This window comes from Salmo salar, chromosome ssa01 (assembly GCF_905237065.1).
Source record: "Salmo salar chromosome ssa01, Ssal_v3.1, whole genome shotgun sequence".
NCBI classification, from domain to species: domain Eukaryota; kingdom Metazoa; phylum Chordata; class Actinopteri; order Salmoniformes; family Salmonidae; genus Salmo; species Salmo salar.
The window spans coordinates 4,943,035-4,959,738 of NC_059442.1; the positions used below are offsets into that span (position 1 = coordinate 4,943,035).

At 44.0% G+C, this 16,704-nt stretch overlaps 1 protein-coding gene across 3 annotated transcripts in view; it reads right to left on the reverse strand.

The window, feature by feature from the left end:
- Nucleotides 1-16,704, reverse strand: part of pcnx1 (pecanex 1) — a 175,164-nt gene that overhangs the window by 9,970 nt on the left and 148,490 nt on the right. For all 3 annotated transcript variants that reach the window (XM_045707680.1, XM_045707656.1, XM_045707701.1), the window contains 7 exons: nucleotides 13,822-13,930; nucleotides 13,412-13,541; nucleotides 12,836-12,894; nucleotides 10,715-10,930; nucleotides 8,963-9,216; nucleotides 7,867-8,097; nucleotides 6,842-6,942 (listed from right to left, as the gene is read on the reverse strand). In XM_045707680.1, coding sequence (XP_045563636.1) covers nucleotides 6,842-6,942; nucleotides 7,867-8,097; nucleotides 8,963-9,216; nucleotides 10,715-10,930; nucleotides 12,836-12,894; nucleotides 13,412-13,541; nucleotides 13,822-13,930 — 1,100 coding nt within the window. The remainder of the gene's footprint in view (nucleotides 1-6,841; nucleotides 6,943-7,866; nucleotides 8,098-8,962; nucleotides 9,217-10,714; nucleotides 10,931-12,835; nucleotides 12,895-13,411; nucleotides 13,542-13,821; nucleotides 13,931-16,704) is intronic.

The window sequence follows — 16,704 nt, forward strand, 5'->3', positions numbered from 1 at the left end:
GACACGGGAGAGAGGGAGACACGGGAGAGAGGGAGACACGGGAGAGAGGGAGACACGGGAGAGAGGGAGACACGGGAGAGAGGGAGACACGGGAGAGAGGGAGACACGGGAGAGAGGGAGACAAGGGAGAGAGGGAGACACGGGAGAGAGGGAGAGAGGGAGACAAGGAGAGAGGGAGAGAGGGAGACACGGGAGAGAGGGAGACAAGGGAGAGAGGGAGACAAGGGAGAGAGGGAGACACGGGAGAGAGGGAGACACGGAGAGAGGGAGACACGGGAGAGAGGGAGACACGGGGACATGGGAGAGAGGGAGACACGGGAGAGAGGGAGACACGGGAGAGAGGGAGACACGGGAGAGAGGGAGACACGGGAGAGAGGGAGACACGGGAGAGAGGGAGACACGGGAGAGAGGGAGACACGGGAGAGAGGGAGACACGGGAGAGAGGGAGACAAGGGAGAGAGGGAGAGAGGGAGACACGGGAGAGAGGGAGACACGGGAGAGAGGGAGACACGGGAGAGAGGGAGACACGGGAGAGAGGGAGACACGGGAGAGAGGGAGACACGGGAGAGAGGGAGACACGGGAGAGAGGGAGACAAGGGAGAGAGGGAGACACGGGAGAGAGGGAGAGAGGGAGACAAGGGAGAGAGGGAGAGAGGGAGACACGGGAGAGAGGGAGACAAGGGAGAGAGGGAGACAAGGGAGAGAGGGAGACACGGGAGAGAGGGAGACACGGGAGAGAGGGAGACACGGGAGAGAGGGAGACACGGGGACATGGGAGAGAGGGAGACACGGGAGAGAGGGAGACAAGGGAGAGAGGGAGACACGGGAGAGAGGGAGAGAGGGAGACACGGGAGAGAGGGAGACACGGGAGAGAGTTAATGTTGTAAATGACTATTTTAGCTAGAAACGGCTGATTTTTTATGGAATATCTACATAGGCGTACAGAGGCCCATTATCAGCAACCATCACTCCTGTGTTCCAATGGCACGTTGTGTTAGCTAATCCAAGTTTATCATTTTAAAAAAGGCTAATTGATCATTAGAAAACCATTTTGCAATTATGTTACAGTAGCACATCTGAAAACTGCTGTCCTGATTAAAGAAGCAATAAAACTGGCCTTCTTTAGACTAGTTGAGTATCTGGACCATCAGCATTTGTGGGTTCGATTACAGGCTCAAAACGCCCAGAAACAAAGACCTTTCTTCTGAATCTCGTCAGTCTATTCTTGTTCTGAGAAATGGAGGCTATTCCATGCGAGAAATTGCCAAGAAACTGAAGATCTCGTACAACGCTGTGTACTACCCCCTTCACAGAACAGCACAAACTGGCTCTAACCAGAATAGAAAGAGGAGTTGGAGGCCCCGGTGCACAACTGAGCAAGAGGACAAGTACATTAGAGAAACAGATGCCTCACAAGTCCTCAACTGGCAGCTTCATTAAATAGTACCTGCAAAACACCAGTCTCAATGTCATCAGTGAAGAGGTGACTCCGGGATGCTGGCCTTCTAGGCAGAGTTGCAAAGAAAAAGCCATATCTCAGACTGTCCAATAAAAATACAAGTTTAAAATGGGCAAAAGAACACAGACACTGGACAGAGGAAGATTGGAAAAAAAGTGTTATGGACAGACGAATCTAAGTTTGAGGTGTTCGGATCACAAAGAAGAACATTCGTGAGACGCAGACAAAATGAGAAGGTGCCGGAGGAGTGTTTGACGCCATCTGTCAAGCATGGTGGAGGCAATGTGATGGTCTGGGGGTGCTTTGGTGGTGGTAAAGTGGGAGATTTGTACAGGATAAAGGGGATCTTTAAGAAGGAAGGCTATCACTCCATTTTGCAACGCCATGCCATAACCTGTAGACGGCGTTTAACTGGAGCCAATTTCCTCCTACAACAGGACAATGACCCAAAGCACAGCTCCAAACTATGCAATAACTATTTAGGGAAGAAGCAGTCAGCTGATATTCTGTCTATAATGTAGTGGCCAGCACAGTCACCGGATCTCAACCCTATTGAGCTGTTGTGGGAGCAGCTTGACCGTATGGTACGTCAGAAGTACCCATCAAGCCAATCCAACTTGTGGGAGATTTCATGGGGTGAAATCTCTTCAGATTACATCAACAAATTGACGACTAGAATGCCAAAAGGTCTGCATGGCTGTAATTGCTGCAAATGGAGGATTCTTTGACGAAAGCAAAAGTTTGAAGGACACAATTATTATTATTATAAAAAAATATATATATAAAAAAAAACATTATTTTTATAACCTTGTTAACGTCTTGACTATATTTAATTTAGCAACTCATTTCATGTCTGTTTTCATGCAAAACAAGGACATTTCTAAGTGACCCCAATCTTTTCTACGGTGGTGTATATTAGGAATAGTGCCTTTCCTCAGCCACAGTGTGTTATATGTGCAAAAGTACTAATCTCACAAGTCAATGAAACCTTCGCTCTCGCGCAGACATTAAGAAACAAATCATGCCAATTTGAAAAATAAGCCACGGGAGTTTTCTGAGCGAGAATTAGGAGGACTTTCGAGTAGTAAGACATGTATAAAAGCAACAGATACCATTAATAAGAAGGGGGCTAGAAGAGTCTTATATGGTGAGCTGCCCGAGTGGCTAGGACAGGCAAGCCCCATACTATTGTGGAGGACTTAATTCTTCCTGCTGCTGTGGATATGGCTGGGACAACGCTGGGGGAAAAGGCCAACAAAAACTATCCAGACAATGCCTTCATCAAACTACACTGTTTCACGACGCATCAGTGACATGGCAGGAGATGTTTTGAAACAATTACTGCTTCACATACAAGCCAGGGAATTCTATGTGTTACAGCTGGATGAGTCAACACACGTGGTGGGCCTGGCACAGCTCCTGGTATATGTCTGTTACGTTTATGGGGGTCAATTAAGGAAGACATCCTCTTCTGGAAACCAGGACAACAGGAGAGGATATTTTTAAAGTACTGGACAGCTTTGTGACATCGAATGGACTTTGGTGGTCAAGATGTGTTGGTATCTGTACTGATGGCCCAAAAGCCACGACAGGGAGACATAGTGGAGTGGTAACGCTCCTGCAAGCAGTTGCTCCCGACGCCACTTGGGTACGCTGCGGCATCCACCGAGAGGCTCTTCCTGCCAAGGGAATGCCTGACAGCTTGAAAGACGTTTTGGACACTACAGTGAAAATGGTAAACTTTGTTAAAGCAAGACCCCTGAACTCTCGTGTATTTTCTGCACTATGCAATGATATGGGCAGTGACCATGTAACGCTTTTACAACATACTGAAGTGTGCTGGTTATCAAGGGGCAAAGTATTGACACGTTTTTTTTGAATTGAGAGACGATCTTAAAGTTTTCTTTACTGACCATCATTTTCACTTGTCATATCGCTTGCATGATGACGAGTTTCTCACACGACTGGCCTATCTGGGTGATGTTTTTTCTCACCTGAATGATCTGAATCTAGGATTACAGGGACTCTCCACAACTATATTCAATGTGCGGGACAAAATTGAGGCTATGATTAAGAAGTTGGAGCTCTTCTCTGTCTTCATTAACAAGGACAACACACAGGTCTTTCCATCATTGTATGATTTTTTGTGTGCAAATGAACTCAAGCTTACGGATAATGTCAAATGTGATATAGCGAAGCACCTGAGTGAGCTGGGTGTGCAATTACGCAGGTACATTCCCGAAGCGGATGACACAAACAACTGGATTCGTTATCCCTTTCATGCCCAGCCTCCAGTCCACTTACCGATATCTGAACAAGAGAGCCTCACGGAAATGTAATTTAATCAGAAGCCACTGCCAGATTTCTGGATTGGGCTGCGCTCAGAGTATCCTGCCTTGGCAAATCACACTGTTAAGACACTGATGCCCTTTGCAACCATGTACCTATGTGAGAGTGGATTCTCGGCCCTCGCTAGCATGAAAACTAAATACAGGCACAGACTGTGTTTGGAAAATGATTTAAGACTGAAACTCTCTCCAATACAACCCAACATTGCAGAGTTATGTGCATCCTTTCAAGCACACCCTTCTCATTAACCTGTGGTGAGTTATTCACAATTTTTGATGAACAAATAAGGTTTTATATGTAAGATGGTTAAATAAAGAGCAAAATGATTGATTATTATTATATTATTATTTGTGCCCTGGTCCTATAAGAGCTCTTTGTAACTTCCCACAAGCCGGGTTGTGACAAAAACTCACTCATTCTTATGTTTAATAAATGTATGGTATAGTGTTGTGTGTAGCAGACTTAAAATTATGGCAAAAAACAACATTTGAGAGTGCACTGACCCTGGTGCTAGAGGGGTTACGCAGCTAGAGAAGTTGAATGTTTGAAGGGGTATGGGACTATAAAAACTTTAGGAACCACTGCTGTAAACGAACAGTATCCTTTCATTTGAGCGTACTAGCCTGTCTCCCGGAAGTTGATGCTGCTGCTATGCAACTTCTTGCTAGCTTGTTAGCATAACAAATGACTAGCTAGAGATCTTACGACTTCATTATCAATGTCTATTAAAGAAAGCACAACTACTATACCACTTAGCTAAGAATGACTTGAATCGTCTAGTCAACAAAAATTGGGTAGTTAGTTAGGTATCATGTAGTTAATATACTGTGAAGTTCAATCTTTTAGTAGCCAACTAGCGTTAGCTAGCTAGCTAACATACCGGAACATACTGCTGTAATGATATGCTATGTGGTTCGTAAGGCTAGCGTAGCTAACATACAGGTACATACTGCTGTAATGATATGCTATGTGGTTCGTAAGGCTAGCGTAGCTAACATACAGGTACATACTGCTGTAATGATATGCTATGTGGTTCGTAAGGCTAGCGTAGCTAACATACAGGTACATACTGCTGTAATGATATGCTGTGTGGTTCGTAAGGCTAGCGTAGCTAACATACGGGAACACCCTGCTGTAATGATATGCTATGTGGTTCGTAAGGCTAGCGTAGCTAACATACAGGTACATACTGCTGTAATGATATGCTATGTGGTTCGTAAGGCTAGCGTAGCTAACATACAGGTACATACCGCTGTAATGATATGCTATGTGGTTCGTAAGGCTAGCTAGCTAACATACAGGTACATACTGCTGTAATGATATGCTATGTGGTTCGTAAGGCTAGCGTAGCTAACATACAGGTACATACTGCTGTAATGATATGCTATGTGGTTCGTAAGGCTAGCTAGCTAACATACAGGTACATACTGCTGTAATGATATGCTATGTGGTTCGTAAGGCTAGCTAGCTAACATACAGGTACATACTGCTGTAATGATATGCTATGTGGTTCGTAAGGCTAGCTAGCTAACATACAGGTACATACTGCTGTAATGATATGCTATGTGGTTCGTAAGGCTAGCGTAGCTAACATACAGGTACATACTGCTGTAATGATATGCTATGTGGTTCGTAAGGCTAGCGTAGCTAACATACAGGTACATACTGCTGTAATGATATGCTATGTGGTTCGTAAGGCTAGCTAGCTAACATACAGGTACATACCGCTGTAATGATATGCTATGTGGTTCGTAAGGCTAGCTAGCTAACATACAGGTACATACCGCTGTAATGATATGCTATGTGGTTCGTAAGGCTAGCTAGCTAACATACAGGTACATACTGCTGTAATGATATGCTATGTGGTTCGTAAGGCTAGCGTAGCTAACATACAGGTACATACTGCTGTAATGATATGCTATGTGGTTCGTAAGGCTAGCTAGCTAACATACAGGTACATACTGCTGTAATGATATGCTATGTGGTTCGTAAGGCTAGCTAGCTAACATACAGGTACATACTGCTGTAATGATATGCTATGTGGTTCGTAAGGCTAGCTAGCTAACATACAGGTACATACTGCTGTAATGATATGCTATGTGGTTCGTAAGGCTAGCGTAGCTAACATACAGGTACATACTGCTGTAATGATATGCTATGTGGTTCGTAAGGCTAGCTAGCTAACATACAGGTACATACTGCTGTAATGATATGCTATGTGGTTCGTAAGGCTAGCGTAGCTAACAAATTGTCAGCCAACGTAACGTAATTTATTTGAAAAGTTATTACTTTATTACATTACTCAACATTTCTTAACGTTTGTCATAATTGGTTAAAGTAATGAATTTGTATCCACTTTCGTTGGACTTTGGCTGTCTGTTACACACACTGCAGGACGGTTGCAAAATTACTGACTTTTCCAAAATCCCCAGGTTTCTCTGAAATCCCCAGGTTTCTCTGAAATCCCCAGGTTTCTCTGAAATCCCCAGGTTTCTCTGAAATCCCCAGGTTTCTCTGAAATCCCCAGGTTTCTCTGAAATCCTGGTCGGAAGATTATCCGAATCAGGATGGATTTCTGGAAAAGCTGAATTTTGCAGAGACAGAGACTAACCCTAACCCTACTCTCCAGAGACAGACACAGAGACAGACACAGAGACAGAGACAGAGACAGACACAGAGACAGACACAGACACAGAGACAGACACAGAGACAGACACAGAGACAGACACAGAGACAGACACAGAGACAGAGACAGACACAGAGACAGACACAGAGACAGACACAGAGACAGACACAGAGACAGACACAGAGACAGAGACAGAGACAGACACAGACACAGAGACAGACACAGAGACAGACACAGAGACAGACACAGAGACAGACACAGAGACAGACACAGAGACAGACACAGAGACAGACACAGAGACAGACACAGAGACAGACACAGAGACAGACAGAGAGACAGACAGAGAGACAGACAGAGACAGACAGAGACACAGACAGAGACACAGACAGAGAGAGACACAGACTCACCTAGACATGTGGTGTGCAGCGGTCCCCAGTGCTCTCCTGCCCAGCACACACAGGCCAAAACACAGCAACACCAGGGAAGAGTCCTTCTCACTGTCCAGAGGCTGCAAAGGAGATGAGAATAGAAGGAGAGATGGTTAGATTAGAGAGGAGGTTCAGAGGAGGGATAGTTAGTTTAGAGAGGAGGGATGGATAGTTTAGAGAGGAGGGATGATTAGTTTAGAGAGGAGGGATGAATAGTTTAGAGAGGAGGGATGGTTAGTTTAGAGAGGAGGGATGGATAGTTTAGAGAGGAGGGATGGTTAGTTTAGAGAGGAGGGATGGTTAGTTTAGAGAGGAGGGATGGATAGTTTAGAGAGGAGGGATGGATAGTTTAGAGAGGAGGGATGGATAGTTTAGAGAGGATGGATGGATAGTTTAGAGAGGAGGGATAGAGAGTTTAGAGAGGAGGGATGGTTAGTTTAGAGAGGAGGGATGGATAGTTTAGAGAGGAGGGATGGATAGTTTAGAGAGGAGGGATGGATAGTTTAGAGAGGAGGGATGGATAGTTTAGAGAGGAGGGATGGATAGTTTAGAGAGGAGGGATGGATAGTTTAGAGAGGAGGGATGGATAGTTTAGAGAGGAGGGATGGATAGTTTAGAGAGGAGGGATGGATAGTTTAGAGAGGAGGGATGGATAGTTTAGAGAGGAGGGATGGATAGTTTAGAGAGGATGGATGGATAGTTTAGAGAGGAGGGATAGAGAGTTTAGAGAGGGATGGTTAGTTTAGAGGGATGTTAGTTTAGAGAAGGTTTAAATGGAATAAAAGACATGAGTATGTCAATAGTGTAGAAGAATCAATGTTTATATTTGCTGTATTAGAAGTTGTTTTTATCTTCTTCAGATCTCTAAACTGTGATTCAATTCTCTCAACACAAAAAACACAAAGGACATATTCTCAGTCTCAAAAGACATATTTATAGTAGTACATTTTGAGAATGTGTAGAAATATTTGTGAATAAAATCCTCCAAAGCGTCGGTCCCTTACCTTGGCCCGTCGAGAGTTACAGTACTGGATCCAGCCCAGGTAGACCTGGCAGAAGGAGTCCCTGGAGATGCCAGCCAGGCGGTGGTCGTAGTCTTGGTCTATGTTGGGGTTAAAGGTCGGGTCCAGGTCCACGTAGTTCCTCTCTCCACAGGCCTTCAGCCCCTCCCTCATCGTCTCATTGGCCAGCCACTCCTCCAGCTTGGTAGAGGCAATTACATAGTATATGATCCCCTGGAGAGAGGAAGTAGGGAGAGAGGGTAAGTAGGGAGAGAGGGTAAGTAGGGGGAGAGGGTAAGTAGGGGGAGAGGGTAAGTAGGGGGAGAGGAAATAGGGGGAGAGGAAATAGGGGGAGAGGAAATAGGGGGAGAGGAAATAGGGGGAGAGGAAATAGGGGGAGAGGAAGTAGGGGAGGGGAAGTAGGGGAGGGGAAGTAGGGGAGGGGAAGTAGGGAGAGAGGACGTAGGGAGAGGGGAAATAGGTGGAGAGGAAGTAGGGAGAGAGGAAGTAGGGAGAGAGGAAGTAAGGAGAGAGGAAGTAGGGAGAGAGGAGGTAGGGAGAGAGGAGGTAGGGAGAGAGGAAGTAGGGAGAGGAAGTAGGGAGAGAGGAAGTAGGGAGGGGAAGTAGGGAGAGAGGAAGTAGGGAGAGGGGACGTAGGGAGAGGGGAAATAGGTGGAGAGAGGAAGTAGGGAGAGAGGAAGTAGGGAGAGGGGAAGTAGGGAGAGGGGACGTAGGGAGAGGGGACGTAGGGAGAGGGGAAATAGGGAGAGGGGAAGTAGGGAGAGGGGAAATAGGGAGAGGGGAAATAGGGAGAGGGGAAGTAGGGAGAGGGGAAGTAGGGAGAGGGGAAGTAGGGAGAGGGGAAATAGGGAGAGGGGAAATAGGGAGAGGGGAAATAGGGAGAGAACACAAGTTTAGGAGTTTAGTACCTTCCTCATGGGCAGTAGGAGATTATAGGACATCAGCAATAACACCAGATTCCAACCGATAACGTCTCCGGTTTACCTCCAAGCAACCTGCTACCGCGGTGTAGAATAGCTACAACCCTCTGTATTATCACAGATTAAACAGCAAACTAACAGCCGGGCCTCCTACTCACCTTGACGTAGTAAGTAGTCAGGATGCGTCTGAGGTCAAACACCTGGAGCATGGAGGCAGCGCTGTTGTCCGTGATGCTGTAGCCCTCCAGGACGTACTTGGTGACCAGCACTTCCCAGGCCAGCCAGCGCTGTCCGAAGGCCGCGTTGAAAGACAGGACATGTGGCAGGTGACCTGGCTCACAGCAGCAGCAGCTCTCATCCTCCTCTACCCCCTCTGTGATGGCCTCCACCTCCCGCTGCTGGCAGTACGTACCTGGGGGGGGGGCAGGACGGCTTCAGAAACATGCTATAATGCATCATAAACAATATAACCTAACAGCGACAGGACGGCTTCAGAAACATGCTATAATGCTTCATAAACAATATAACCTAACAGCGACAGGACGGCTTCAGAAACATGCTATAATGCTTCATAAACTCTATAACCTAACAGCGACAGGACAGCTTCAGAAACATGCTATAATGCTTCATAAACTCTATAACCTAACCCTAACAGCGACAGGACGGCTTCAGAAACATGCTATAATGCTTCATAAACAATATAACCTAACAGCGACAGGACGGCTTCAGAAACATGCTATAATGCTTCATAAACTCTATAACCTAACCCTAACAGCGACAGGACGGCTTCAGAAACATGCTATAATGCTTCATAAACAATATAACCTAACAGCGACAGGACGGCTTCAGAAACATGCTATAATGCTTCATAAACTCTATAACGTAACCCTAACCGCGACAGCATGGCTTCATAAACATGCTATAATGCTTCATAAACTCTATAACCTAACCCTAACAGCGACAGGACGGCTTCATAAACATGCTATAATGCTTCATAAACTATATAACCTAACAGCGACAGGACGGCTTCAGAAACATGCTATAATGCTTCAGAAACTCTATAACCTAACCCTAACGGCGACAGGACGGCTTCAGAAACATGCTATAATGTTTCATAAACTCTATAACCCTAACAGCGACAGTACGGCTTCAGAAACATGCTATAATGCTTCATAAACAATATAACCTAACAGCGACAGGACGGCTTCAGAAACATGCTATAATGCTTCATAAACTCTATAACCTAACCCTAACAGCAACAGGACGACTTCAGAAACATGCTATAATGCTTCATAAACAATATAACCTAACAGCGACAGGACGGCTTCAGAAACATGCTATAATGCTTCATAAACTCTATAACCTAAACCTAACAGCAACAGGACGACTTCAGAAACATGCTATAATGCTTCATAAACTCTATAACCCTAACAGCGACAGGACGGCTTCAGAAAAATCTTGTGAACACTATGATTTAAATGTAAAGGCCGTTATTCTGACTGGAGAGATCTGCAGGCTGAACTCAAAAGTCTCCCATTGACATCAACTAACAATTGAAGCATCAGGCAGAATTGTACGGCTTATATCAAGTCAAATCAGGCCCTGAGAGAATTGTAAGAAAACCTCTTCACAACGTGATAGAAAGTGTACCGACTGTAGCCACTTCCATAAAAAAAACAGGTTTTATTTCTGCTAGGCTGCGTCAGAAGAATCTGTCCTTTCTCCCGTATGACACTTGTTCACTTCCATGACTGGTATGTGGAAAATTCCGTCTAGGCCAAGCCTACACCAATCCAACGCTTTTAAAATGTGTGGGGAGTAGGGAACGAGTGCACACTTCACAAGAGGAAGGAGAGCTATTTAGCTAGCAAGTTGAGTTTATTTTGTGTGACTCCATCCCTCTTCCTGACCTCTGAACTCCAGTCCTCGGAGCTGGAAGGTGACCAGTCCATTGCCGATCTCCACCAGGTGAACCAGGGCGTTGAGGTAGTCTGAAGCCAGGATGAAGCAGTCCCCTGTGGTGTAGTTCCCCCAGCGGCCCAGCAACAGGTCTCCACAGAGGCTGTGCTGCAGGGAGCGCGTCAGGTGCTCGTAGAATATAGAATTCAGGTTGTTGTCGTCAGAACCTGATGGAGGAAAAGACAAATTAACTTCAACAAGACGGGGAAAAATAATTGCTAGCTTACTGAATATACTAACTACTGTGATATGTGGTTGTCCACCTAGCTATCTGAATATACTAACTACTGTAATATGTGGTTGTCCTAGCTATCTGAATATACTAACTACTGTGATATGTGGTTGTCCACCTAGCTATCTGAATATACTAACTACTGTAATATGTGGTTGTCCACCTAGCTATCTGAAGATGAATACACTAACTACTGTAATATGTGGTTGTCCACCTAGCTATCTGAATATACTAACTACTGTAATATGTGGTTGTCCACCTAGCTATCTGAATATACTAACTACTGTAATATGTGGTTGTCCACCTAGCTATCTGAATATACTAACTACTGTGATATGTGGTTGTCCACCTAGCTATCTGAATATACTAACTACTGTGATATGTGGTTGTCCACCTAGCTATCTGAATATACTAACTACTGTGATATGTGGTTGTCCACCTAGCTATCTGAATATACTAACTACTGTAATATGTGGTTGTCCACCTAGCTATCTGAATATACTAACTACTGTAATATGTGGTTGTTCCACCTAGCTATCTGAATATACTAACTACTGTGATATATGGTTGTCCTAGCTATCTGAATATACTAACTACTGTAATATGTGGTTGTCCCTCCTAGCTATCTGAATATACTAACTACTGTGATATATGGTTGTCCACCTAGCTATCTGAATATACTAACTACTGTAATATGTGGTTGTCCACCTAGCTATCTGAATATACTAACTACTGTAATATGTGGTTGTCCTAGCTATCTGAATATACTAACTACTGTAATATGTGGTTGTCCACCTAGCTATCTGAATATACTAACTACTGTAATATGTGGTTGTCCTAGCTATCTGAATATACTAACTACTGTAATATGTGGTTGTCCACCTAGCTATCTGAATATACTAACTACTGTGATATGTGGTTGTCCACCTAGCTATCTGAATATACTAACTACTGTAATATGTGGTTGTTCCACCTAGCTATCTGAATATACTAACTACTGTAATATGTGGTTGTTCCACCTAGCTATCTGAATATACTAACTACTGTAATATGTGGTTGTCCACCTAGCTATCTGAATATACTAACTACTGTAATATGTGGTTGTCCCTCCTAGCTATCTGAATATACTAACTACTGTGATATATGGTTGTCCACCTAGCTATCTGAATATACTAACTACTGTAATATGTGGTTGTTCCACCTAGCTATCTGAATATACTAACTACTGTAATATGTGGTTGTCCTAGCTATCTGAATATACTAACTACTGTAATATGTGGTTGTCCACCTAGCTATCTGAATATACTAACTACTGTAATATGTGGTTGTCCACCTAGCTATCTGAATATACTAACTACTGTAATATGTGGTTGTCCACCTAGCTATCTGAATATACTAACTACTGTGATATGTGGTTGTCCACCTAGCTATCTGAATATACTAACTACTGTAATATGTGGTTGTCCACCTAGCTATCTGAATATACTAACTACTGTAATATGTGGTTGTCCTAGCTATCTGAATATACTAACTACTGTAATATGTGGTTGTCCACCTAGCTATCTGAATATACTAACTACTGTAATATGTGGTTGTTCCACCTAGCTATCTGAATATACTAACTACTGTAATATGTGGTTGTCCTAGCTATCTGAATATACTAACTACTGTGATATGTGGTTGTCCTAGCTATCTGAATATACTAACTACTGTAATATGTGGTTGTCCCTCCTAGCTATCTGAAGATGAATGGAGTGTAAGTGCCTCTGGATAAGAGAGTCTGCTAAATGACTAACATGTCATGTAAATGCAGAGACAGACAGAGACAGATTCCACCCACCTGGGTTTCTGTCCAGTTGTGAAGCCAGTCTGGTGTTGGAGTGATCCACTCTCTTAGTGCTGCAATGGAGAACAGATCAATCAGAAACTCACTCCGACTGATACTACCAACACACATCTACCAAGAGGAGTAAAATGACTACAGACAGACAGACACAGAGAGAGAAACAGACAGAGAGCGACAGAAAAAACAGCTAGCCAGACGAGACAGACAGAGAGAGAGACAGACAGAGAGCGAGAGGGACAGAGAGCGAGAGGGACAGAGAGCGAGAGGGACAGAGAGCGAGAGGGACAGAGAGCGAGAGGGACAGAGAGCGAGAGGGACAGAGAGCGAGAGGGACAGAGAGCGAGAGGGACAGAGAGCGAGAGGGACAGAGAGCGAGAGGGACAGAGAGCGAGAGGGACAGAGAGCGAGAGGGACAGAGAGCGAGAGGGACAGAGACAGAAAAACAGCTAGACAGGCAGAAAAACAGCTAGACAGAGAGCGAGACAGCTCTACCAAGAGGAGTATAGTAACAGACAGAGAGACAGACAGACAGAAAGAGAGACAGACTAGTATCAGAGAGATCATTTTTACTTGTAGTCTCTCTCCCAGAACTTGACAGGTCTGACGTAGGAGGTGATGAAGATGGCGCTGCCCAGGAAGGGGTTGAGAGGAGTTGAGAGAACAGCTGACACTACAGCCTGAACAAACAGCATGGCAGAGTCTGGGAGAGAGTAAGGAGTCAAGGAGATTTACACACCTCACATAACCTTAAGATTAGTCCTAGATACATCAAGTCCTACTCTCAGATAAATGACCATCTTATACTATCTCCAGGACATGATCAACATGAAAAACAAGGTCCTTCAACACTCTGTGGGCATCCATCTTTATTTTTTTATGATTAGTAGCCGTTCTGTGGAAAAGGAGAACCCTGTAAAAGATCTGACGGTAGAGATCACGTGGGAGGTTCATCTGACCACGGTAAGAAATAAAAAGGATACGAGGCACAGCGAAGGGTTGAGCGAAGGCGTGAAAGGCCGACCCCCAGGTGATCTGCCAGGGAGCGATGTAGGTGTAGACAAAACGTAGCTTGTAGAACAGCTCCCAGAGCTACACAACACAACAGGAGAGACAGAGTTAACTTCATAGGTACTACACAGAACACTTACATTTTCCTTCCTTACATTTATTTACCGTGAAAATACACATTGATCAATATTTCTGTAAATGTGCCATATTTAGTCAGCCATCTTATTTTCCTATGTGGGTAGGAAACATACTCTGGTCAGATTTTCTATATATTAAATCCTTATATTATATCATAAAGAACAGGTCTGTGTTTCATTCTGGGAAGACGTTCCCTTCTCGCCATCCTCGTTCACTCACCCTCCAACTGGCTCTACCCAGTTTCCTGCAGTAATGCTCGTCTCTACCCAGTTTCCTGCAGTAATGCTCGTCTCTACCCAGTTTCCTGCAGTAATGCTCGTCTCTACCCAGTTTCCTGCAGTAATGCTCGTCTCTACCCAGTTTCCTGCAGTAATGCTCGTCTCTACCCAGTTTCCTGCAGTAATGCTCGTCTCTACCCAGTTTCCTGCAGTAATGCTCGTCTCTACCCAGTTTCCTGCAGTAATGCTCGGCTCTACCCAGTTTCCTGCAGTAATGCTTGGCTCTACCCAGTTTCCTGCAGTAATGCTTGGCTCTACCCAGTTTCCTACAGTAATGCTTGTCTCTACCCAGTTTCCTGCAGTAATGCTTGTCTCTACCCAGTTTCCTACAGTAATGCTTGTGTCTACCCAGTTTCCTACAGTAATGCTTGTGTCTACCCAGTTTCCTGCAGTAATGCTCGTCTCTACCCAGTTTCCTGCAGTAATGCTCGTCTCTACCCAGTTTCCTGCAGTAATGCTTGTCTCTACCCAGTTTCCTGCAGTAATGCTTGGCTCTACCCAGTTTCCTGCAGTAATGCTCGTCTCTACCCAGTTTCCTGCAGTAATGCTTGCACAAAATCCAATCCCATCAAATGTACGAAATGGAGTAAAAGAGGGCAGAGGGAACATCTTCCTGGAATTAAGCACAGTCCTTGAGTCAGCGGGAATCGAACCCATGACCTTTGGTGTTGAAAGTGTTCTACCAAGTGAACCGTACTGGACCAGCGGTACTGAACCATACTGGGCCAGCGGTACTGAACCATACAGGACCAGCGTAACTGAACAGCCCAGCAGGACCAGCGTAACTGAACAGCAAAGCAGAAAAAAAATGGGGGGGAAAAAATCAACTATATGTATGGCTACTGAGCTTATCTGATCATTTTTAATCTCTGTGCTTAAAGTAAGACACAGAAATGACTAAAGAGGGAGCCAGAGATCAATATAGCCTGAGCAGGGAATTTGTTTTTTAAAAAAAGTATAAAAAAAATTAAATTAAATAAAACCTGTCCCCTCCAGCTTCCTGCTGGCCTTCGCAGATTCTGCCATTTTGTTCCTGAAGTTGCCAGTAAGAGGCTACATCAGCCGGTCAGCAACCTTTTACACATTTGAAGTGCCAAGTCATCCTACCATTTCTACTGATCTGCGTGTCAGTTATGATTTTCATCTGCACATTTTCTTGGAACAGTTCCATTTAATTTATAATAAAGTCTTCATATCTCAAAATCAATGTCATGTGGTTAGTCAATATTAAATCAAAATGATATGAATCTAAAAGTAACTTCCATTACCAAACTATGTAAAAATAGTCTACATAAAAGCCAACAAATAAAAACAATGCAGCCTTCAGGTAGAACATCTCCTGCTGATAATAATTATCCTATAAATCACATTTGGCTATGCACGGCCTGTCTGCAAGGAACTGGAAACAATGTATCAACTATCAACTTAGTCCAGCTAAAGCTCATGCTAGTAAACTGGAAACATTGTATCAACTATCAACTTAGTCCAGCTAAAGCTCATGCTAGTAAACTGGAAACATTGTATCAACTATCAACTTAGTCCAGCTAAAGCTCATGCTAGTAAACTGGAAACATTGTATCAACTATCAACTTAGTCCAGCTAAAGCTCATGCTAGTAAACTGGAAACATTGTATCAACTATCAACTTAGTCCAGCTAAAGCTCATGCTAGTAAACTGGAAACATTGTATCAACTATCAACTTAGTCCAGCTAAAGCTCATGCTAGTAAACTGGAAACATTGTATCAACTATCAACTTAGTCCAGCTAAAGCTCATGCTAGTAAACTGGAAACATTGTATCAACTATCAACTTAGTCCAGCTAAAGCTCATGCTAGTAAACTGGAAACAATGTATCAACTATCAACTTAGTCCAGCTAAAGCTCATGCTAGTAAACTGGAAACATTGTATCAACTATCAACTTAGTCCAGCTAAAGCTCATGCTAGTAAACTGGAAACATTGTATCAACTATCAACTTAGTCCAGCTAAAGCTCATGCTAGTAAACTGGAAACATTGTATCAACTATCAACTTAGTCCAGCTAAAGCTCATGCTAGTAAACTGGAAACATTGTATCAACTATCAACTTAGTCCAGCTAAAGCTCATGCTAGCAAACTGGAAACATTGTATCAACTATCAACTTAGTCCAGCTAAAGCTCATGCTAGCAAACTGGAAACATTGTATCAACTATCAACTTAGTCCAGCTAAAGCTCATGCTAGCAAACTGGAAACATTGTATCAAATGTTCTGGGCCCTCAGAGTTTCCTGGGCCAGTGAGTTCTGGACAGACAGACACAGCTGTAGACTATTTGCCCAAAGAATAAGTAGTCATCAGGTGGCCCTATTTCATGAGGTTTCCTCCAGATCAGAGCATGACATCGTTTCCCCCCTTTTCATGTTGAGTGGTTATGGAAAGGGAGAGAGATGGAAAGATTTTTA